Source organism: Notolabrus celidotus, chromosome 23 (genome assembly GCF_009762535.1).
Source record: "Notolabrus celidotus isolate fNotCel1 chromosome 23, fNotCel1.pri, whole genome shotgun sequence".
NCBI classification, from domain to species: domain Eukaryota; kingdom Metazoa; phylum Chordata; class Actinopteri; order Labriformes; family Labridae; genus Notolabrus; species Notolabrus celidotus.
Window position 1 is genome coordinate 8,783,947 of NC_048294.1, and position 25,211 is coordinate 8,809,157.

General features: G+C 37.1%; 1 protein-coding gene across 1 annotated transcript; it reads right to left on the bottom strand.

Moving 5' to 3' along the window:
* Nucleotides 1-1,377: 1,377 nt before the first annotated feature.
* On the bottom strand, nt 1,378-24,712 carry mmp14a (matrix metallopeptidase 14a (membrane-inserted)). Its single transcript, XM_034676886.1, has 10 exons — nt 24,278-24,712; nt 12,285-12,433; nt 12,036-12,158; nt 11,371-11,678; nt 11,123-11,284; nt 9,262-9,401; nt 8,152-8,290; nt 7,827-7,977; nt 5,355-5,470; nt 1,378-4,254 (listed from the first exon to the last, which is right to left on the bottom strand). Exons 1-10 carry the CDS (start codon nt 24,359-24,361, stop codon nt 3,935-3,937), a joined length of 1,692 nt encoding a protein of 563 aa, XP_034532777.1. The 5' UTR covers nt 24,362-24,712; the 3' UTR covers nt 1,378-3,934.
* Nucleotides 24,713-25,211: the final 499 nt, after the last annotated feature.

Sequence of the window (25,211 nt, forward strand, 5' to 3'; positions counted from 1 at the left end):
CTCTTTGATGAGACTAATGATTTTTTTATTTTTGACCCAACAATCATGGTGCATTTTCCTCATATTTCAGCTTCCTTTCTCACTATTATTACTTTTTATCCCATAATTCTGACCTCCTACTTATGTGCAGCTTTTAAAAGAAAAAGTTGAATTTTAAATTTAGCATTTAAAAGTTGCACGTGAGTATTAATATGACCTCTTTCTCCCTTTTTCATAGTCTTGTAACCTTTTTTTTACCATTTACAATTTTGACCTTTATTCTCATTGTTTTGTCTTTTTATCTAAAAAAAAAATTAACTTTTTATCTCACGATCTTAACTCATTCTCTCCTAATTCTTACTTTTTCAATCTCATAATTTTGCCCTTTTTGTTTCAATTTTAAAAAGTCTTAACTTAACTTTTATAAAGTTATTATTATCTAAAATTTAAGCTTCATTATCTAATATTTTTAATTTTTGTCGTTTCAATTTTAAGGTTCCTAAATCAAATTTTTAAAAAACTTTCTGTATCAAATTTTTTACTTTTTTAACTCGTATTTTAACTTCTTATTTCATAATTTTAACATTTCATTTTTCAACTTTGACTCTTTATCCCATAGGTTTATCCGTATGTCAAAACTAACATTTTTGATCTTATTTTATTATTTCTTATCTAATTTATATTAAATTTTTTATCTCATTTATTTTAACTTCATATGTCATAATTTGACTTTTTAATCTCACCATTTTTACTTTTATGTCATTATTATAATTTAACATTATTTGAAAACTTTATGTTTTTTATGTTTAACATCTTTCATGTTATGTTATTTTTACTTATTGGCACTAATGGGCATCCATACATGAGGGTTGAAAGAGGACAAATAAAGTGATAAATGTTGCAGATTTGTATCTGCCTATGTTAGATGAACCACCCAATTTTAGTGAGACTCTTCATTTGATGACTTTCCAATTGTGAATATTTTTAATCAATAAGAGTCTGAACACTGAGTCTTGCTCTTTTTCCCCCTTTGCACATCATTAGCATTCACAATCAACCTGCTATGAATGATCTATGATGGAGATTGCAAAATACACTTTGTGACCACTTCAATAGGAACATCATTACAAAGACCACAAATTCTATTTTAATGAATGTAATCAATGTGTAATGTGTTTGTGACTGTGTTATTGAGGTTGCAGTGTGTGGTAGCGTTGAATCATATCAAAGGGTGTTTCTATTATTGGAGTTTTATGTCTGAGGTCGTGATTCATCAACATAAATCAAGTCGGTCATCAGCATTTCATTTCAATATCTTCGTCAAGAGCGATAAAAAAAATCTGTTTGTATAAAATAGTTTAATTTCAATTGATCTAATGAAATACAAAACAGGCAGAATAAAATCTCATTCCATTTTATTGATATGATCATCATTATAAATATCATTACCATTATCATTGTTATTAATTAAATGAATTCACCTTTGATTTTTGGTTTGTGTAGAAAATAAAAAAAACTAAACAATTGAGCACCATCAAAGTTTATAAATAGCATTGCTTGTTATTCTGTGCCAACAATTCTCCCCTGATCTGATCGAATTCATCTCAAACTGAGTGTAAACCGGGATTTATCTCCATCATTGTCATGTTATGCCTCTGTCCAGCAGGACTCCAAATGACAATGTACAAAAAAAACAAAAACATTATAACTTTAACAGGAGAACAATAATAACAATAACCATACTTATAATAACAACAATTTCCCATAAAAAACGATAATAATTAAAAAAATTGCACCATATTGTTGGAAACTGTACCGCTTACTGACACAAGCAGTAAAGCTCAACAACAAATAAAACTGGAATGTTTTTAAAAGGTTTTTTTTTCCCATCTGACTGCTTGCACTGAAAATGTTTCCCCTGTGAATCACGCTCTTATTGTTGAGTGAGTGCATAAAAACAGCGTTTTGATTCTGTACCATGTGAAGGGCATCTTTGTTGTTAAAAGTCTCCATAACCTCATATGAAGTCTGACTTTAGTGGATATAATCCTGGATTAACAAATCCTAAACCTGCTGGTTCAAACGTCTGGATGAATCACGGCAAACAAATCCATCCAATCTGGTACAAAATCAAGCAGGAGATAAAATCTAAAACAAACTATGTCTTCTTCGTTGTGTGCTAAAGATTTTCCGTTGAAGTACCACATTTTTCAGTACCTTACTTGGCAATATGTGATTTTATTTTCCCCAACATTGTGTTGCTTTCAAACACAGACCACAGTGAAGGAGCTTTGCCTTAATAAGGTATTCTATAATTGTCAACGTTTTGTGTTAAACCTGTCATTTCTTTAAATAGAGGGTATTATACTTTTTTTCCAGGCTTTACCGTCCCTCTGGTACCTCTGTTGTAACGTTACATGATTTACTGCTCAAACAAATCCCTACTTTTCTCACACTGGTGTTTTAGAAAACCCTCATTTCAGCCTCTGTCTGAAACGCTTTGTTTTAGCTGCTGTCTCTTTAAGAAAGCCCCTGTCCTCTGATTGGCTAGATTTCCAGAGGCCTGTCGGGGGGGCGGAGCTATGGGCAGATGTTTTCTTACATGTTGCCGGGGCATGCTGTTGCGCAGATTAACCAATTAGGAGAGCCTTATGCGATGACCTCATCATTTCGTGAAGATCTCGCGGTATTTTAAGAACGGATCGTTTTGAGCAGTTTACACACATATTCAGGGATTACTACGACATCTGCGTACCTAGCAATTTGAAAATTTGCCCACATTTAGAACAGATTTCCAACATTGTTACTTTATATCAATTCTTAAAATATGAGAAAGCAAAATACCCCCTCTTTAAAGACTGTGGCTGGATGACAGTAGAGGAACATTCAAGAATGTGGACCTTAAGGACATCATTGTTTTCATATTCTAAGACAGAGCTGCATCCAAAAATCTATTTAATCATAGTGTGCCAAATCATATCTGCATTTGGGGAAGTACCATTCATGAGGACTGTGCTTTTTAACTACGCTCTGTCACATCCAGCCAAAACTATCATGAGTCTTAGCTAGAAATAGGGCTAAAATGTTCTTTTTGTATGCACCATTTTAAGTACCATACTCTCAGATGTGTTCTTTTTTTAAAACTTGATACTGTATTCAAACAAAGATCAATTCGCAATAACTTCCCCTTAGTGAAAATGTCTAAAATCAGCAAAGTTTAGAATTAAATTTTGAGCAGTTTGATCAAAGAATGAGAAAACAATGTAACAAAGTCAAACAGACATTCAATGCCAACTAGAGTTCAGTTGACACTTTCAGGAAGTACCAACAAAGTGTGCGGTTTGATACCCAACAGAGAGAAATACTGGATAATAATAGATATAATGGATAGCCAAATATCAAAAACTTTGCCAACCGATGGATTCAAGAGTGAATATGTTTACGAAGCAAAACGTCTTCTAAAATTAAAGATGTGTGTCGTAATGTTTTTTCAGAGATGATGAATTTCTGAGGAAAACTCAAATTGAGCCGCAGATTTCTAAATGTGGAAATGAATCAGACAGCAGTTCAGCTGGAGTCGTCCAGTTAAAGAAGAGGGAGGATGGAGGGAGAGAAGTCGCTGATGAACATGAGTGTCTTTGTAGAGATTTTGGGGTATGTTGTTGATCTCTGGACGCAGAACAGTACATGTAAATAGTTAACATACAAATACACATTTTCCTGATTTCAGTTTCTAGGGCCTTTTACTGCCTTTTTCTCTTTTTCGTGGCACGTACAAACCACCCAAAACTTCCAAAACATCCCCCTCCTATCCCTTTTTTCTTCTGTCTTTTCTCCAGTTTCTCTCTCTTCCTCCTCCGTTTCTCTCCTCTTCTCAGTTTCCATCTTTCCCCGGCCCCTCGTTCTCTCTCCCTCTTGCTGCAGTCTGTCTGTCAATCACACCCCGTCACTCTGTCTAAACCTTGTCCAGCAGAGATCTTTGGCAGTAGAGGAGGCGTCGAGGTGTGCCGTACTTCCTGAAGAACAAAAGCGCTCCCAGAGTGACCACGACCAGAACCAGCAGGAGGAGAGGGATCACCACGGCCACCGGCCCCAAGCTGCTCTGTGCTTCGTCCACCTCGATGATGATCACCTCCTCTTCTCGACCCTTTTTGGGATCCTCGCTTTCACAGCCCATCCAGTCGGTGAGCACCGATTTGGGGTAGCCTGACTCCACCTTCATGTACTGGTTGTTGAATTTCCAGTACTTGTTGGCTTTGTAGAAATATGTGTAAGCTGAGGAAAGTGAAAAAAAGGAGTTTAAAAGTTTGTTTTAGGTGTTTTTTCTATCGTATTTATGGGCTACAAAGGCTTTACATGTCAACAACAACACTGAAAATTATTTTTGAATTATGATGCAGAGAAATGTCCAAACATAGGTGGCCAGTCTATACTGATATACAGTATAGCTCTCACTTAAAAATATTTCAGACTTTAATTAAAGTTAATATCACACTTGAGGTTGTGTTATTGTGATCTATCTGATCTATCTGCTGACACACAATTTCAGTTGTGTGTCCAAAAATGACTTAAAACTCACATTAAAACCTTCAAAACTGCTTATTTGTTTGACCAAGAGTTAAAAATCAAGTCATATTCAGTTACTATGATGTTAGGCAAAGAAAAAGGGAACAAAGTTGTCACATTTGATAAGCCGGACTATAAAGTGTTAGGTATTCAAGGTAAATTACTGGGGGCAGATTGTCAAATTAGCATTTTTAATAATAATATCCACATTATCAGTTTAAAGCTCCTGTGGGGAACATTCTGTTTGTGTTGATGTTGGCGCCCCCTGTGGACAAAGTGATATATTTTATACCTCACTGACCCTGTCCTGTATAAGTGAAAGAGGTGTTTTCAGATAAAAAAAATCCTCCTGTTATTTCTTCAGTGTGCTTCAGGGTCCTTTGTCCGACACCTACCCCCTCAAGGTGGTCACAGCATTGAAAATGTAAATGTTGAAATAGTCAGTCTTTTTTTCGAAAGGTCTGGTTTGTTTCTCAAGGTCATAAAGAGGAATCTATATGAGTTGAAGCCTGTTTCATAACTATTTATTTATTTATTTTTATTTATTAGTTTATATGACAGGGGGGACCATGCAAAACAAAAACTGTCAAGCCAGAGTCAGCTATAAGCAACTTTTCATCTGTGGTCCCTGGGCAGGAAGATGTAAAAGAATGTACAATACAAATGATAAAAACATACTAGCATTTAAAACAATACATACTCACAGTCCATCACTAATAACACATTTAAAAGTTCATTTCATTGTCTCTAGTTTGATGCATTCAGACTATTAACTCCTCACAGTAGCTTTAATACAAGGAAAAACTTACATCCGTCTTCGCTCATGATGGCAGCTTTAATATTATCCGGAGCACCGCTCCACATGCTGATGGGTTTAGGATAGCCGTTATCCACAGTGCGTGTCTGTTCGTTGAAACGATAGTACCTAAAAATGACACAAAGACAAACAAAAATATTAAATATAATCACCTTATTTTCAAATTGCAGAAGTAAAGCTATTCCGTACTTCAGCTTTTTGTGCCGGACATCCGGTTTATAATATTTGTAATTGAGTAGACAACCTCTGACGGCACACACACTCTTTTCTGCTCTGTGGGCTAAAGTGTGGGTCGGGACCCCCGGGGGGTCGCGAAACACAAATGGGGGGTCGTGAGATGTCTTCCAGAGTGTTTATTATGTTTAATTATCTAAAAATAGTACATTTTACCCATTATAGTAAAAAATATTGACAAAAATAGTAGCTAACTTTGAAATAAAACCTTGAAATTAGAAAATGTAACGAGTTTTCTACCTTTCTTTTTGTCAGATGACTCCTAAGTTTAAAATTAGTGAACAGTTAATTATCAAAAGTATCAGTAGCAGTAGGTTAATTCATAACAGCACAGGAAACACAGCCACATGCTCATATAGGTAGGCTAATTTTCTGCAGACCAGCTAAATTAATCCACATTAAATCCCTTCAAGGGGCAGGGGGGTCGTGAATCTTTGGCACCTATATTTTGGGGGGTCACAGGCTGAGAACTTAGGCAACCCCTGCTCTAGACGACAAAAAGCACTGCTGTAACACAAAGGTTCATGACCTCAGTGTTGTTTCTGGGAATGTAAGGGTGTAACATCCTGAGGCAGAGTTTCTACAATTATCCAGAAATTACACACGCTAGTTTTTAACGCTGGTTTGGAAATCTTCAAGACTCCCTGTCTTTACAACATCCCATTTAGTCTGAGTCAAGAAAAACAGAAAAGGGGATTACATGACAGACGTAACAGTTTCTCTCTCAAAATAGTTCAACTCGCAGTAGTGTTAGCACTGCTCTTTCTAACATTTTGTGTTGGATTCCAAATTAAACCTAATTTTAATTTCATGGTTTCTTCTTCTTCCTTGTCAAAACACATCGCCATTACTCAAAATGCACCCTGACTGCTGACAGCACAGCACAGTTGGTGATCAGGGTGTGTTATGCTAGCAGTGGCTGGGTATCCTGGAATTGCTAGCCTCAGGACAAGCTACAGAGACCTTATTAACTTTAATCTGTCACACTTACAGACAAGTTACAGACAGTGTACTTTAACATATCCTTTATAAGGAAAAAAAAGACAAACACATTTTTTTTGGGACTAGTCAGAAAATGGGAGGAGTTTGGAGGTATTTTGACACATGCTCTCAGCTTCACAAAAACCCTGGCTCGGGCCTTTGTGTGATTTAGGGGTTTACAAAGTGTACCGTGAAAAAGCAAAGACCAGGGTTCAATCACATTTAACCCTCCTGTTATGTTGCGGGTCAAATTGACCCTTTTTAAAGTCTATTTTAGGCAATATGTGCATTCCAAACCAGCTAAATTCAGCCTAAAAAATCTGAGCAGCATGTGACAGAAGAGGTGTCATGTTAATTTATCAACATCACTTCATGAAAAAAAAAAAAAAAAAAAATGTAAAATGCATTTTTTTATTGTATGTATATTTAGGGCTTTCCAATGTACTTTAAAAAAAGTTTAACATTCATTTTAATGAAAAACGAGTGAGTTATCCTCATTGAACCACGATCTGTGAGAATTAAAGAACACCAATGGACTAAATCTTGATTTAACTGGTTAGTAATGGAGTTAAAAATTGGATTTGAAAAAATGTGTATTTGGATTTTTTGGGGTTCTGACACTTTTGGATAATTTAACATACCCCGGGTCAAATTGACCCAGGAACATTATTGCTGTTCCAGAGAAACGAACATAACAGGAGGGTTAAAGGGCCTTGCTGCACACCATCCCTTCCTCCCTCTCACTCTACTGTGAGCTACAATCTGTTACAGTCCACCTGTTGAATATCTACATACTGCTCAGAAATTTAAAAAAGGATAAAGTTTATACTGCTACTGGTGTTACAGCCAAATTACTCTGAAATTGAAAACAGGAGGGGTTAGTCAGAGGACTGAAATGAGGGATGCTACCCACATAACAACTTCAGAGATAAGCTTAGAAGCTTTAACAAGTTACAACAACTGTACAAAAAAGTATGAACAGCGTTTGTTTTGGCTGAGGGCAAAGGGATTTTATCTTCGCATGACTGCTGCAGGAATTCCACCTCAGCGTTTTGTTGGATGATTCAGAAGAATTTCCATTCATTCTTCTCTAAATTGAGGTTTGCATTGGAAAGATAACGTGTTTTAACCTGCTTAACTTGGATCGAGGTGAATACAAATGTTGTCATCTCTTAAAAAGAGAGCAAAAGAAGCTGGTGCAAAGTGAATGGTTAAAAAATGACAAAACAGATCAGACTGGGTGACTTACTTTGCGCCTCTGAAGAAGTACGTCTGTCCCGTTGGCGTGTAGAAAAGAGCAGCATCAATCTTATCTTTGGGGAGACCGGTCCCAAGGTCTTTCAAGCTCTTAGGAGAGTCCTTCTCCATGGTGGACTCACTGAAAACCCAGTACCTGTCACCTTGAGATGAAAGAAAAACAGAAGATGAAACAAAATGAGATTATCAACAAAGAGGGTGAAAGATCAGAAGAAGAAAAAAAAAGATCAAAAGAGAGCAATCATAATAGTAAACACATGAAAGTCATCAGTGCAGCAGCTGCCAGCGTTCAAAAGCTGATGTCACGAGGAACCTACCTTTGAAGAAAACAAATTTCCCATCATCCCTCTCGTAGGCGGCGTTGATGTTTGAAGGCAGGCCCTTCCAGAAATGACTGATGGTCATAGGGTAGCCTGTTAACACCTTGTTGTTACGAACACGCCAGAACCACTTGTCCTGCAAACACAACAGAAAGGTTTGAAATATAGTAGACTATAATTCAAAATTAGACTATTTTCTGCTTTATTCAGAAAATGTCCAAAAAATGTATGTTTCAGATTAAATCTTGTTGACTTTTCAGATTTGCTGTTTCTCTCTGTTTGGTTTTGTGCACATATTTCTGATATATATATATATATATATATATATATATATATATATATATATATATATATATATATATATGAACAGCTCATATGAAGAAAATTAATTTTGACTATTTTTTAAAAATGTTACAGGCAAATGTTTTTTTAAATTTCTTTTAAAGATATATTTTGGGGCTTTTTTTCGCCTTTATTGGATAGGACAGCTGAAGAGAGACAGGAAATGTGGGGAGTGGAGAGTGGGGGAAGACATGCAGGAAATGATTGACCGGCTTGGAGTCAAACTGGCGTCCTCTGTGACAAGGACTATAGCCTCTATACGTGGGACGCTTGGACCACTAGGCCACCAGCGTTCCAATGTTTATTTTGTTAATCCAAAAAAGTAACCCACATATTTATTTAAGATTAAAATAATCATTAGTTGCCGCCTTGATGCGTATCAAAGTCTTACAACTACCTAAAATAATGTCATTTTTTATTCCTTTGGAAAATGTATGACTCAAACATAATTTTGAAACAATAAGCTAGGGCTAATGGTTGAAGCTTAAAGCAGTTGTAGAAATTTCACTAGTTTTCCACTTTAATTTAAATTGCTTACAGTTATGTAAAATGTTACTTTATTTTGAAGGGGCAATAATATACTTCACGAGATTTAAATAAACTGTCTCCATGAGCCCCAACATGGACAACAGCTCCTTTGATTATGTCATTAGTAACATCTGTGCCTTTTCTACTGTGACAAATCAATCTGTCCACCATACCAACCAAATAAAATTTGGTTTCTGTGAATATTATATTTGAGAAAAGAAAATTGGTGTCCTGTACCTTAAAAACAAACTTTTCCCCTCTGAGGATTGCGATGGTGTCGAAGTGTCCTTCACAGATGTCTGGACCATGGCCAGGGTGGGGAGTCTTTGTGGGTCGAGGCGGAGGAGGAGGAGGAGGTGGAGCCCCAGACTTGGTTCCTGTTAAAAAAAAAAGTGAGACAAAAAAGGGAAATGGTTATTTTGGAGGAAGACAACATAAGATATTTCATCCAAACACTATGTTGACAGGTGTCCATTGTTGTACTCCAGACTAAAAAAACCTCAACAACAATGAAAAGGATTGCAAGGAAATTTGGAAACAGATGTTTATAGTTCTCGGAGTAGATTTGGCAAAGAGCCGCCTAGCTACAAGGAAAATAGCATCTGTACATTGGGGTGCATGATTTAACCGCTAGGCCAAACTCCAGTTCAATTTTACTGAATCTTTTTTCCCATGGACTTTTCTTCTAGCTCCACCATTAAGTTCCCTTTTGGGCGTTTGAGTAAAATGTCCAAACAACTATTAGATGGCACAACTATCACGTCAAATTTAATGTCTGTAATACTTTATATAATAGCAGTCCCATTAGACTCAGTCGTATAGCTTCTTTTTTAGCTTGTTTGCAAATGTTCACATCCTAACATGCTAACTTAAATGAGAAAATTGGTAAATATTATACCAAATTAGCATTGTTACTGTGACAGGTTTGCATGATTAAGTTAGTTTTAAGCTCTAAGAATTGCTGCATTTAATGCCTCTTACAGCATGTTTTTGACAGGAAGTTGAACCCCCTGTTACGTTTGTTTCTCTGGAACAGCTATAATGTTCCTGGGTCAATTTGACCCGGGGCATATTCACTTATCCAAAAGTGTCAGAACCCAAACAAACTTCCAATACACATTTTTTTAAATCTGATTTTTAACTCCATTACTAACCATTTAAATCCAGATTTAGTCCATTGGTGTTCTTTAATTCTCACAGATCATGATTCAATGAGGATAACTCACTATTTTTTCATTAAAATTAATGTTACAACTTTTTTTAATGTACTTGGAAAGTCCTAAATATAAATACAATAGTTTTACATTACATTGTTTTTTGTTTATATTATTTTATATTTAGAATTTTTTTTTTAATGAAGTGATGTTAATAAATTAACACAACACCTCTTCTGTCACATACTGCTCAGATTTCTATGCTGCATTTAGCTGGTTTGGAAGGCATATATTGCCTAAAATAGACTTTTAAAAGGGTCAATTTGACCCGCAACATAACAGGAGGGTTAAGTAAAAAATATATCTAAGGAACTTTGGCAAGATACAGCAGTTAGCCAAAGGGACATTAGTTAGCCAAAGGTGCTGTTATGTATTGAATCTGCTTTTTGTTGTGTATTTCAGATATCAATAATCTGCACAGTTGCCACTGCAGACTGCTCAACCAAACTTCCAAAGGGCAAATGGGTCCATATTGCAAAGTTTCACCAGACAGCTCGACCCAACTATGGAGTTGTAGGTCAAGTTGCGTATTTGTCATCCTCTGTCATACAAGTGTTTTTGGACCAATCATCCGTCTGCAGTGTTTTAGGTCACCTTTGTATTGGCTTAGCTCTCTTGGAAATTTGGCTGAGGGAAACCAATAAAAGTGCCAGCTACCAAAGACTACCCACAACTTTTGCCAATGGAAAACCAATATGAAACAGTTCTAAGAGCGGCTAATGTTACAGACTCTGAAATCCCAGTCCTCTCTATCAGTACAATCAGTGCATTACATCTCAGGATCATTTAAATACTCCTCTTCGTACTAATATCCCTTTAGAGGACGAGAGGGTGGTAAAAAGCAGAGCATTTTTGCAAAGAGTTCCCTTTAAAGAAAAACCCACCGTAGATGGCCTGGATGCCTCTGCGGTCGTCGTCTGGGAGCTGGAAGTTTTCCGTTTCAAACCACTGGTAGAAAGGGGCCATGATGGCGGAGGGGTCGTTGGAGTGTTCCAGACCTAGAGCATGACCCAGCTCATGGACGGCCACCAGGAAAACATCATTACCTACAAGAAAGAGTTTAAAAAAGCAACATTAGGTTCTGTTGTTTTATCAGGATCTTTAATACATCATCAACTCCTCACTGTCTTACCCCCTTGGTCTGCAGTCCCGGTGGTCCATGGCTCAGCAAGGTCAAAATGTGTGTCACCCCCGATACCGTTCCCGGGGAAATAAGCATGAGCCAGGAAGCCGCCCTCGCCATCGAATGGCGTGCTGTCACCATGGAACCCCTCTGAGAATGAGAGCATGATGTCCGCGAACTTGTCGACCTTGTCTCTGATGTGGCTGTAGGGGATCTCTCTGAAGGTGAGCGGGATAGCTCTTTCCCAAACTTTGAAGGCTTTTCGGATGGCTTCATACGTGGCTTGTTCGCCAATCTTTGGGGTGTAGTTCTGTATGCTGTAAGAAAGAACATGAGACAGATAATGAAGGGCCCGGAAGAATGAAGTGGACTTAAACCAATGCACAGAAGAGGAGAAACCAAAAGAGCAAGTCAGAATTTACTGAAGGTGAACTTTACAAAACACAAGTTACGAGTGCTTCACAATAAAAGCCTTAGCCCAAAATATTAAACATAAGAGTTTGAAGATTCGTACGAAATCTTTAGTCTTGGATTGAATGTAGAATGGTAAGGAAATAAGTATTTAACTAGAGAAATGTAGCAAATTATACACAATTAATTAGCACAGTTGAGCTAAAACGATTACATTACGTACTTGGTTGAATTCAACAGGTGAAACTTTGGTAGATGTGTACCTGAATGTCACCTCAGACTTGTCCCACTTCAGACCCTGCACAGCGTATCTCTTCCTTCTCAGGTTGCTTTTCAGTGAAGGGCCAAACTTATCCGGGACACCACATCGGGGCTTGCTCATCGCTCTGACAACAGTCAAAAAAAAATAATTCACAACTATGTTCTTTGCAATGTCACATCAATTTTTCACTCACCAATGAAAATGTGTGCAGTGATGTGAATAAAAATATGACTTTTAAACCAGGACTCACTCTAACGTGTTGGAGTCAATGGAGCCGGTAACAGTCAAACCATAAAACCTCTGCATGGCTGATATGGCATCTTCAATGGACTTTGGTGAGCGGATGGCCTGAGCTCGGACATCACCTGGAGGCAGGTAACCAAACTTCTGCAGCCATGCCTGCAAAAGAGAGCAATAATGACAATTGAGTTGAAGTTAAGAATTGAAACTACAATGGAAACATTTCCTAAACCGTGTGGTAGCAAGGTGAATAATAAATCTTCATTCTTTTGTTGGACCTTGTTTATCCCTCCCCCAGGAAACCCTTCCAGACCACGTTTATAAAGTAGGGGTGAGTATTGGCAAGAACCTCACGATATGATACGCATCACGATACTTGGGTCACGATACGATAGTATCACGATATATCACGATATCACAATATTGTGATATATTGCGATATTCTACACAATTAACTAAGAACAAAATAGAGATGGTGTATATGTAAATCACACAATATTACTCAAAATTACAAGGGTAAATTAAGTCAAAACTATTTGATTGAAAACAACTTTTCCACTTTGTTTTTGAAATACTGAAGTCGTATTTTCACCTCCAACTCGGCTAAAATATGAATTTTTACTTTTACAAAAAATCTATATTAAGTTTTGGAATAGGGGCGCTGGTGGCCTAGCGGTCTAGGCGCCCCACATACAGAGGCTACAGTCCTCGTCGCAGGGGGTCGCCGGCTCGATTCCCGGCCGGTCGACCATTTCCTGCATGTCTTCCCCCCGCGATATATTGCTGTATCAATATTTGTTCACACCTCTAATATAAAGCCATGCCTACATAATGAAAAAAAGTTCTAGAATAAAAATCTAGGATCTAGGATGATCTGCCAATAATTTGATATAAACAATCTCTTCAAATAAATATGTCATAGGAACACAATGTGGACTAGTTAAACTACAACAATACCTGTTTTAAGTTTTCAAATTGTACATTTAAATCCACCAAATCCTGTTTTCCAAACTTTATAGACAGTAAAACTAACAAAAAGACATGTGGAAAATAGTTCAGACAGCATATAATCTGAATGTGAGACTTAGTTTGATGCCTGAAGATTGAACCAGCTGTTTAGCTAGCTAGTTCTTAAAAAAGTAGGCTGTTACATTGAGATCACACTGTTTTGGTTCAGTTTGTATTTCCATAAAATTCTATAACAAGGGTGCAACATAAATATCTTGAAAATCATTAAAGCACAGAAATGTGTCTGCTTAAACACACAGCTGTTGTCAGTACATGAAGATTTCCCCCTTCTAAGCAGCAACCAGGAGCTTTCCAACAAACAATTAACATCTACGCTTTGAGTCTACTCTTTAGTCAGACATGCCAGAAAACACAAAAACACCACCTGAGTACATCTAACAAAATGTCATCGTCAACAAAAAAGAAGGGCTTGGCCTCCTGTGTGAACCTGTGGGTGTTTTTCTGCTCTCAGTCATCTTTCAGAGCTTGTTTGGACCTGCCTCTCTGAACTCGGATGTATCACGCAGATTGTAGAATAAATACGTTGAACAAAGTGTGTGTGTCCTACATACACTCCTCTCTACAGCAGCCAACACACACACACTGATGTAACATGTTGAATTCATTGTGTTTCCTTTATGTGACTGTGACATTACACGGTTTATGAACTCTTAAAAACCAACACCAAATCCTCACATGCCCCTGCAATTTATGCTAAATTTAAATCGAGAGACTTTGTTGTGGGGTCATAAGAAGGGATGAGAGAGGAACTACAAGCCAAATTAAACACACAATCTGAAAACACTGATGTCATTTCAGCCACGATGACCCAAAAGTCTGTCTAGACGATCACAGCCAAAGACAACTGGCGGTCATAAGGCTGGAAAAAAAAGTCACATTTTCAGCAACATTTGAGTTCCTCAAAGCTTGACTTTAAGCGCCCCCTGCTACTGTCTCTGTCTGTCCTCCTCCTCCTCCTCCTCTTTCTGTCAACCGAAACCACCGCTATTTATCTTAACACATGAAAGGACAGTCTAGTCTTTCCACTGCCCGCTGCTGGTGGTCTCTTAAAGGAATACTTTAACGGGATTAGAAATACACTTTCATTTGCTCTCTTCGCAGAGAAGAATGATATCATGGCAACATGTGTCCCTTAGATATAAGGTAGAGCTAGGCGAGACTGTTAGCTTAACATAGAGATTAGTAGGCTAGCAAGGTAAAACAGCTAGCAAAGATTAGCTACAAAGAATGTATGATGTCCTATCAGCAGTTTTGGGGCCTGTTCTGGAAAAAAAACAGAAAGACCCAGTAATGGGGAATGGGTTAAAAATATGGCAACATGCATGTCTATGAAAAAAATAACATACATACTTAGAGAAAAACTGATACTGTATGAAAAGCTGTGGGAACCTTTTGTGCATTTTTTGGGAACGCAGTGATTTGTGCAATGTGCTTGTTCATTAGCTGAAAATTGAACTTGGACTTTGTTTAAATATATGAAATACCTCTTTTTTATATACGTTTGTATGTATGTATGTATGTATGTATGTATGTATGTATGTATGTATGTATGTATGTATGTATGTATGTATGTATGTATGTATGTGTCCATATATGTATATATGTAGGCATGCATGTATATATAGACTTTTCTTACTTTCACATTATTATTATTTTTTTTTTATCTTGTCTTCTTTTCAATTATATCATGAAGTTTACAGGCTGCTTATCCCTCTATAAAATGTTTAAAATGTATAAAATGTTTTTTCTCACTTTATTTATGAAAACTCTGTATTAAACAAAGAGATGTAGGGGTGGGGGGTTAAAGGGAAGCTTAAAGTTTTTTATGAGAGTTTTGCACTCATAAATATGAAAACAATAAAAATAATACTGAAAAAAAAAAAGAATGTATAATGGGAAATGCTTACAGTAGAACAAAAATGGAGTAGTCATGAAAATCAGTTGACTAACTTGGTAATATTTGTGGTGCAACATCTATGCCAAGTTTGCTAAAATTTGCCAACATGAGACTCACAAGCTAGGTACTAGCAAAACCAGAGCAAGCAGCTTGACTCTAGCAACAAAAAAACTCAAAAGTAACAAGAGTTTAAGTTTGTTTAATTGGTTTTTAAGTTTTCTTTGAGTGTGTAACATTTAAAAAGACACATTGTCTTACAATGAATCTAACAAATTAGCATGTTTAAGCTAGTATGACACAGGCTAAATCCTGGAAACAATTCATCATTATTAGATGTCTGGTTTTGTTGTTCTTGTGATTTGGTTGATTGCTAATTTTTGTTCTACAACATAAGATATGTTGTTAAATGCTAAGCTTTCACATGTCTTAAAAAAGGCGGGAACTATAAAGTGGCTAGTAGCGACTCTGGTGGACATTAAATATTGTTATGCTAGACAGGGCAAATTGTAAACCTGGTGGTGGTGGTATTAAAATCACGTTAGTGTAATTTCATTAAAGCATTATAATGTTTGCTTTTTATTTTAAGTGATTTTTCTTTAAAACTAATATGATGGTTTCTTAAGAGATGATTAGCTAGCTAGCTAGTACCAGCAAGTTTTTGGGGGGGAGGTCAAAAAACCAAAGCTAACAGTCAAGCTAATTTCATGTTTGCCTATAAAAAATGTTTTTAAAACTTGAGTCACTCGCAGTGTTTTTAGTTTTTACCACTTGAAAGAGCTATGCTAATCATTTCCTTGTTTCCAATCTTCCTCTAAGCTAACAGGCTAACGGACACATAATAGAGCTGTATATATTTTGTCATCTCCTCTTGCCGAGCCTTTAATCCATTTGCAATGTGTGTTTCCACTTAAGTATCCACATAACACACGTCTTCATCTCCACCACAGATTAAATAAGTGGAATTACCCCAAATTCCTTCGTTAGCCGCGTCATCTAAACCTCAGATATCTTTTATATTCCACTGGTAGTGCTGTTTTTCTCTTAAAATCTTCCTCCAACAAGTAAAAGGAAAAGCATGGGGGGATGGATGGAAATGTAGAAACAGCATGAGCAGGACTACCTGGCCTTCTGCTGCTCGGGTACACACAGCTACTGTTAGTCATGTGGCGGGGCAGAGAGGCCGGAGAACAAGGTTCACTTATGACGACCTGCAGAGGCAACTCTTCCCCCTATTTTACCTTGTCTCTACTTTTACCCCCTTCGCAGTTTCCCCAAGATTTCTTTGGATTATTTAGGCATCTAGTTAATCTAATTTATCCCCTGACTCTCTGTTGGTCAATCAGCGTCTTTACACCAACCAAATTTACTTTCTCCACCTCCCCGCTGACTGCTGCTAGTGTTTCTGCGGCTCCGGTGTGGTGACGCGTCTGCTTCTATAAAAACACTCCTATGAAAAGTCTCCCCCACACAGTGAAGACCTCCACTTCTCTCCCTCCGCTCCACACACCACCACCACCTCCGGTTACGACGCCAAGTATCCCAGCATGCACCCCTCCTCCCTGGAACTCCCAGCAGACGCCATCAAAGCTTCTATTTATTGAGAATCGTACATGGCCGGTATTGTTGGCCTCGGTGAAGCCAGGTAGCTAACTACACGGCCATGTGTGGTCACAGGGCTGGCTGCTGCTCAGTTTGTGTAGTGTGTTTGTGTTTGTGCAGTGACGTGAGGTCTGAATATATAATGCACAGACAGTAAAACCAAACTAACATGATGTAAAGTTGGTGGAAGAGGAGGTCGACCCTACTGTGACCTATTATCTATGGGGCGCCGTTTGTAAAGTTGTGCACACTGAAAATAACAGATACAGTTCTCCACATTTAGCTCCAAAATGTCATACAAATTTAGAGTACATTTTTAAAAGTCACCTTTTTTTTAAATCACATTTAGAGGAATATTTGTAATCTTCTTCACATTTAATTTTGTTGGGAAAAATATATTGAGTTAAAATCACTTTTAAATCTAAATGCTAAATATAAATATAAATGTTAAATCTAAATCTAAATGCTAAATCTAAATCTAAATGTTCAACGTTAAATCTAAATGTTTAATATAAATATAAATGTTCAACGTTAAATATAAATGCTAAATATAAATCTAAATGTTAAATATAGCATTTAGATTCATATTTAAAATTTTGATTTAGATTTAACATTTAAGGTTTAATGTTAAACATTTATATTTATATTTAACATTTATATTAATATTTAACATTTATATTTATATTTAGCATTTATATTTATATTTAACATTTATATGTATATTTAGCATTTATATTTAACATTTATATTTAACATCAAAATTTAACATTTATATTTATATTTAAAATTTAGATTTAACATTTATATTTATATTTAACATTATATTTATCATTTATATTTATATTTAACATTTATATTTATATTTAGCATTTATATGAATATTTAACATTTATATTTAACATTTATATTTAGCATTTAGATTTAACTGTGATTTTAACTCAATATATTTTTCACAACAAAATTAAATGTGAAGAAGATCACAAATATTCCACTGAATGTGATCAAAAAAGTGACTTTAAAAAATGCACTCTAAATTTTTCTGACATTTCGGAGCTAAATGTGGAGAATTGTAAATGTTATTTTCAGTGTGCACAACTTTACAAACGGCGCCCCATAATTATCTGATGAAGATGATGAATAAATCAACTTGGGCATATTTGTTCATAAAGCAAACCTTTGATGTGAAATCAGAAGATATGCTGCTTTTTCTTGTGTTGAATACTAGTGGACTCAAATGTTGGAGAATTGAACTGTTGCCAGGACTTAATAGTGAAACTGAATATGTTAATTTGGGCCTTTGTGAAACTTTTAATGGCAATTTTTGCAACTTTTATCAACATTTATACACAAATTCATTTACAGAGAAAAATATGACAACAAAATCTGTATTTGCAGCTCTGAACTTGAATACAACATGATTAATCTGATTGATATGAGGTAGTTAAGCCAAAATATCCGACACTAGAGGCATATTGTGAGTTTTTTTTGTTTTAAACTAATACTGTTCTGTAAACTGTAAACATCGTCAATACCTATAAACTTAGGTAAGTACACTGCCTTAAAATAGCCAGCTTCTTCCCTGTAGATTTCTTTTTAAATTTGGAACAGCACAGGTAAATCTTGCAACAATTAAACCCGTTTAAATGTGCGTCACCAGGGCTGTATTAACTTTAAAGAGGGCCCTAGGGCGACAACAAGCTCCTGGGCCCCCCATTAACCCCCCCCTCCCTGCATTTCTTCCAAACTCTGTATAATTTGTGTAGTTTTCTTGGATTGAATAACACTCCATGACCTTAGTTTAAAGTCTGGTAATGCAAGAAAACTTTAACAGGAACTCCAGGCTTTTATTTGGATACAGTACCAGGTGTTCTCAATCTGTGTATTATTATTCTTTCTGTGTGGTCAATACTGGTTTACACTTTATCCAACATTTTACACTTAGTTGAGGCTTTTGGTTATTTTTAATCCTGACGTAAGTACTTTGAACAATTTAATTTTCCTCAGAACAGCTTTCGATATTTCGTATCACTTTCAGTTCCTCTCAACGAAAGACAAGGCAAGTCCATTTACAAGCACAAACTGCACAAATACAGGTTTAAATTGAATTTTAACACTGATTTCCTTCGTCAAACGATGGCCCTAAAATTAATCAGAACAGCAGGACTATTTTTTGAAGATACTGGAACCATATTTTCCATTGAATCAGCACAAACAAGCTAATGTAAAGCAAACATGATGCGTTCAGGGCCCCTGCAAAGTTACTTAACACAAAATAAAGTCAATACCAATGATTACATTATGTGACCATCATTATGGGAAGCATATACTGTGCGTAATGTCTCAGGACACTTGGTTGCAACATATTGTCACATATTCTTGCTCACAGTCTTGTGAGTCTGAGCTGTAATTTGTTTTCCGGATGCACTATGACAAAAAAAACACAAAGACAACCACAAGATCCTGCCAGAGTTATACACAAAAGTCCCCTGTGCATTTATAGCTGCTGTGGTAAAAAACAAAAGAATGACAACGCTTTGTTAGGAAGTGAAACTGTCAGTCACGACTGAACATGAATCATGTGGGTGTTTGTGTTAGTCTTCTTTATGGTCCAATAAAAACTAGAATTAAGTATGGATAAGGATGTTTGCGCATAGAGATTTAAGTTCTGCTTTTTTCACCATGTATACACTTCGTCCTGCACTTATGTGTTGCTTCAACGATGCCAGAGGCTGATTTTTGTGTATAGCAATCCTGCCAAGTGTCCAAACACTATTTGTTTCAAGCTGCTTCTTGGAAAAGTTTATTGTGTTTTTCCCCTGCCAGATAATTTAGTTGGCTACCTAAAATCAGACCAGTAAAGAGGGAAAAATGGACAAGAGGAGCGGGTAAATGATCTGAAGTGCAGTTACATTAGCAGAGGAGAGGTAAAGACATTAGGAGGAAGAGCGGTGAAAGAAAAAAGAGGAGAGAGAGAGGTTAGAAATATGGCTGAATATCAAGCCGAGGGACTGAGTCAGTTGTTCCTCTCGCTTGGTGCCAACGGAAAAAAACTGGGAATCGGGCTCATGAGTGGTTGAATCTCACATCGCCTTCATTTCTTGGCGTCTGTGACCCAGTTAGCTCCCAGTCACACCAGTGCCATGCAGTATTTATTACTCCATTTACTGTTATAATGGGTCAAACGGGTCGTATAAAACAGTAACTGGTGCATTAAATGTAGGCGGAGTGTAACTGGAGTGATACATGAACCGCAACACACATCGATAATTCAATAAAAACAAAATGTGGTGGAAAGTTACTAAATATGTGCAAAGTTTCAAAGTACTTGTCCTTCACTCTATCTGAGAAAATACCAAAGTATTTCCATTTCATCATCCTTAAAACTCCTGCTCCACTATTCAAACATTATGCCCGATCTGCTCTGGGTTTGTCAGGTTGAGTTGTTTTGTTGTTTTTGCATGAAAATACACAGAAAGTAATAAGAAACTTCTCAACCATAAGATATGAACTTCACAGGGAACATTTGCAGCATTAAGATGATGGTTGTTCAAGCGACAGCTACACATAGGGACAACTATTGTGCCGACAAGTAGTCAAATATTAATTTTTGTGGTTGTTTTCTGTTGTTCAGGCTTGAAAACCCTTCAAAATAAAAGAATGTGCCTTAATTTGTGGTATTAAAAGATTATGGACAACTTTAGGTTTCGGTCTTACATTTAAGCCATGATGGAGACAGTACTGAAATACTTCCCCTGAGTGAGTAGCACTACTGCTTTTGTAAAAAAAAAGAACAATACACTGGAAAGTAAAGAACAGCACTAGCACTTCCTTCAGTATTACCTCACTACATATAAAAGCACTAATTAGGCAGGATGACTTCAAAATGATAAATGATAAAAAACGTTCATAATGTAGCTGGAGTAACATCAGCGTAGTTAAAACTACACAACTGATACAAATTGAGTCACTTTAGCGACAACTTAGTAAACACCATCAGAAGATAAAGACAGTGAGAAGTGGTATAAGTTCCACTAAAAACAAAGTAGACTGTCTCGGTCAGCAATTCAATATTATAGGAGTATAATCAATGTTCTAAAAGGCTTCCTGGTCCAACAGCAGCTATTTTAAGGGCCTGTGTCCACTAACCACTGATCTCATTTACAGAGTGCAACTCACCAGCGCTCACTGAAACTAGGTTACAAAAGTTGTCTAATGTCACGTCTGCTTCCCTTGATACTGACCTCTACGTCTGTTTTCATTTGAACTGTGTTTCATATTTCCTTGAATTTGAGGAACTCAACATTTTTCACACTCAACAGGGTTCAATTTGAATTCATGAATTCTGCTCACACTGTCGTCTACAGTCTTATTGTGTTCTGCTTACAACATGCAATACATTAGAATTAGGGGTGAATATTGCCAGGAACCTCATGATACGATACGCATCACGATACTTGGGTCACTCACGATACAATAGTATCATGATATATCACGATATCACAATATTGTAATATATTGCAATATTATACACAGTAAACTAAGAAGAAATAGGGATGGTGTGTATGTAAATCACACAATATTACTCAAAATTGAAAAGAAAAATTAGGTCAAAACTATTTGATTGAAAACAAATTTTCCACTCTATTGTTTTTGAAATACTGAAGTTGTATTTTAGTTCCAACTCTGCTAAAATGTGAATTTTTATTATAACAAAAATATCGATATTAAGAATTTAAATATTGATATCATAATGGAGGTCAAAGTATTGCGATATATTGCTGTATCGATATTTTTTCACACCTCTACATTAGAATGTGTAGCTTAGCCTTTTTATCTGAATCATGGAAACCCTTCAAGATGAGGTCAGAAGGGACTAGGTCATCAGTGACTGCCAGGATTAGTTTCTCCTCTGCTATTGTTGTCGACAAAGTCCAATCTCTTCATGGTTTTTAATTGGTTGGTAAAGGAAAAGAGACACTGACAAGAGCAGCAGTGTTCTAAAAGTTTTTCAAGTGAGAGCTCTGAAAATGCAGAGACAAAATCAGCTGAAGCTAAGCTCTGAAAGTGCAGAACTGCATTGGTTTGGGAAAGAAAATAGGCACTGACAGCACAAAAAAAACACAGTTAGTGGACACAGTCCCTAACTCTAACTACAACGGGACTACTCGGCATATTTGTGCGAAAAAAAGTGAAGTAATTGTATGCGGATAAGTGTGAACTGGCTTACATATACTCAGTTACTTTCCACTACAGTATGGAATCTTTTTGAAGATTAGTTTGAAGATTGTTTAGTTCTCTGCCTCTAACAGCTGGTTGGAAAAAAACATCTAGCAACATCTGGCCTTGGGAAGGAAGTCAAATCAACCACCTGTTCAAAAACCGTACATTATGTCGGTATTCTTACATCATGTTGGAAACTTGCTCTCTTTTTTTGTCTTCTGTATTAACAAGGAGGACTTTTCTTTGGGATTAGTACAAAGATAAGCCCCCCTTTTCTCCCTTCAAGTCCATCAGCTTCCCATTAAGGCTGATCCAGCTGATTATTTTGACATTTCTAAAGTGACTACCACTGCCTGTAGGAGCAGCACACAGCAAGACCTTTTCTTTTGATGCTCCCGTCCACAGTCACTCGAGTCGAGATAAAAAGAGAATCGAGGCCAGATGTGTTTTTGACCAGATCTGCATGGGATCAGCAGACATGTGTCTCCAGATGGCAACGGGAAATCTCAAACCAGATACGGAGAGATCCTGTTTTAGACCTCAGTGTTTTCTTTGCTGCCCACTTCCTTTGCTCACAGGGTCCGACTAAGCTTTTTTATTTAAGTGAAGAAAGGTTAGACAAGGCAAAAAAAAAAGGGATGACTGGAAACAGATGCAGGAGGCCGCGAAGGTATCCAGAAGCAGAGGATAAGACTTGGGATTGGTGGATTAAATGGGATTAGTTTGTCAAGACTGAAGTCAAAGATGTTGAGATGTTGAGCAACGTTGATAAACCACAGAAATTCTTCTTCTGTTTTCCCAACCCCCCCTGTAAAGAAGTTTCACCAGCTTTAATTAAACATCTATGTCACCCAGTTGTTGGTCTGTCTTTGCATTCTCCAAACATGTCTGTCTTTAGATCACAGGGTTCACAAACATCCCTTGGTGATGTAATCCTGACCCCATAATTAACTCTTATCCTCTTTCTACATCAGGATTGAATTATGCGTCTGAAAGCATTGTATCGTCAGCGTAGAGTCGAATAAACTTTGCATGGCAGCAGACAGGACATGCACTCACTGTGGGTTATTATATTAGAGGTATTATGGTACATCTGCTTCAGACAAATCTCCTGCAAACAGTTTAATTTGCAGACATTCATCACTGCCCTGGTGTGTCCGCCACAGGAGGGCCTCTTGTAAACCGTCTGTGAGTTATCCCCCATGTCTGGCTTGACTCACGCGCCAGTCGCTTGTGGTCAGTGACTAAGGTCCTTATTTGTGCATCCTGACCACGCAAACTACAGCAGGAGACTCTAGTGCAACTTAACCAATAGTGCGCTTCAAGGTTATTGGACTTCTTTGCTCTGTGAATCAATTTCCTGTGACAGCTGAGGCATCCTGTCGTTTACAGGGAAACTACAGATCCTGAAGCGTCACTGGATATGACTAAACTCTGATGCAGTCACATCAAGCTGCTTTCTTAGCATTGAAGTGACAGAGTCAAAAAAAAAGCACTCATGGCACTTGTACCAGTCATTCACAAGCATCCTCAAGATTTGATAATAAAGTATGTCGTTCAGGGAAGGTTAAACTGCACTTTAGCGTCTCAAGGCCAGAGTTTAACAGCCTGAGGCCTCATGTCTGGGGCGTTTTGAAGCTTCCAGGCCCTGTGCAGTCTACACACCAGCAGATGAAAACCATTAACCCCCTCCCCTCCCCCCGTACCAACACCAACACCACCCCTATTTTCTTTTTTTCTTTTCTTTTTTTTTACCCAGAACAAAGCATCTCAGCTGAGGTTTCTGTCCCCTCCTTCTCAAGCCCACAAGAGTTCAGACTCATGACATTTTTTTCTCTCATCTCTTGTTACAGTTTCAACTCATCTGGACAGCTTTTAGTGCACAAAGGTCAGGAGTGTTTGGAGGATGAGGAATAAACATGAAGGGGAACATAAACAGTCCCTCCCTTGCAGTTTGCAAGATTGCAGAAAAACTTGTAAACATTAGAGACTACAGACAGCTATAAAAAAACAACAAATTCTTACAACATCATTGTCAGATATGGCTAAAAAAATAATCACTATTTTGCTGCAGAACACTAGGACTACACATCCTGGAGGAATATTGAAGACAATCATATTTTGAAACAACAAAGACTTACACATTCTAATTCACAAATATGAGTAATTCAAGTTAATTACACTAAAGTGTGTGACATACATTGACGTGCCAATTTATATTGTTTTGAGTGACTAAGTTATTTTTTGCATTTACTTACCTCTGCTTTAAGCACATTTGCAGATACTGAGGTAAAACCAAAGCAGCAGAGACCACAGACCAGGGTGAGGAGCTGGAGCAGCATTCTTCTCTCTGCAAACTACCTCCCCCCGAAAAAAAACAAGACTTCTAAAAACTAAACTTCGACTCAGATCCCTCCGTCCTAACAAAAAAACAGCAAAACAGAACCAAATAGTTTGGTATTACTCCGCGAAGTGTCACAAACGTGGCAGACAACTTATTTTTTACTCGGATCCTTGTGGACACCCTGAACGCACCAAAGAGCAAAGCGAGCCTTTCAAAGTAAAAGCTGGGATGAAATCAAACCAGCGAAATCATGGAGCAGATGGGACAAATGCTCGGCTGGTGATTGCTATAGCTTCATAGTTTGTCCACTTTTCATGTGCTGGGTTTGTCTGTGGACGTGGTCAGAGAAGAGAGAGAGAGAGAAGGAGAGAGATTTTCCTTTGGGTCCTCCTCCAGATGTGCAGACGTCATTTTCTTTCACGCCTGCAGGGACACAGCTGAGCAGATTTATGTCCTATAACACCCATTAGTAACAGAAAATAAATTTATTCACAAGTGGAATAAATATTATGATCATTTTCTTGACTCAAAGTGGCAAAACAGACCAGTTAAATACTTTAAAAGTCTTCACAATGTCATTCACAACTTTTTGTCCTGCATTATTTCTACTTGGGAAAAAGTGTCAAATAAAATTCCACTTAAATGTTTGGATTAAATGTTTTTCAATATTATTATTCTGGGATTAAAGTCAGAATTCTGACTTTAATCTCAGATTTCTCACTTTAATCTCAGATTTCTCACTTTAATTTCAGAATGTGGCACTAATCCTTTTCCGTCGGTGATCGTTGATCTAATTTTAAACACTTCATATACTGCTTGTTGACTTAATCTTTAAGAATATTTTGAGT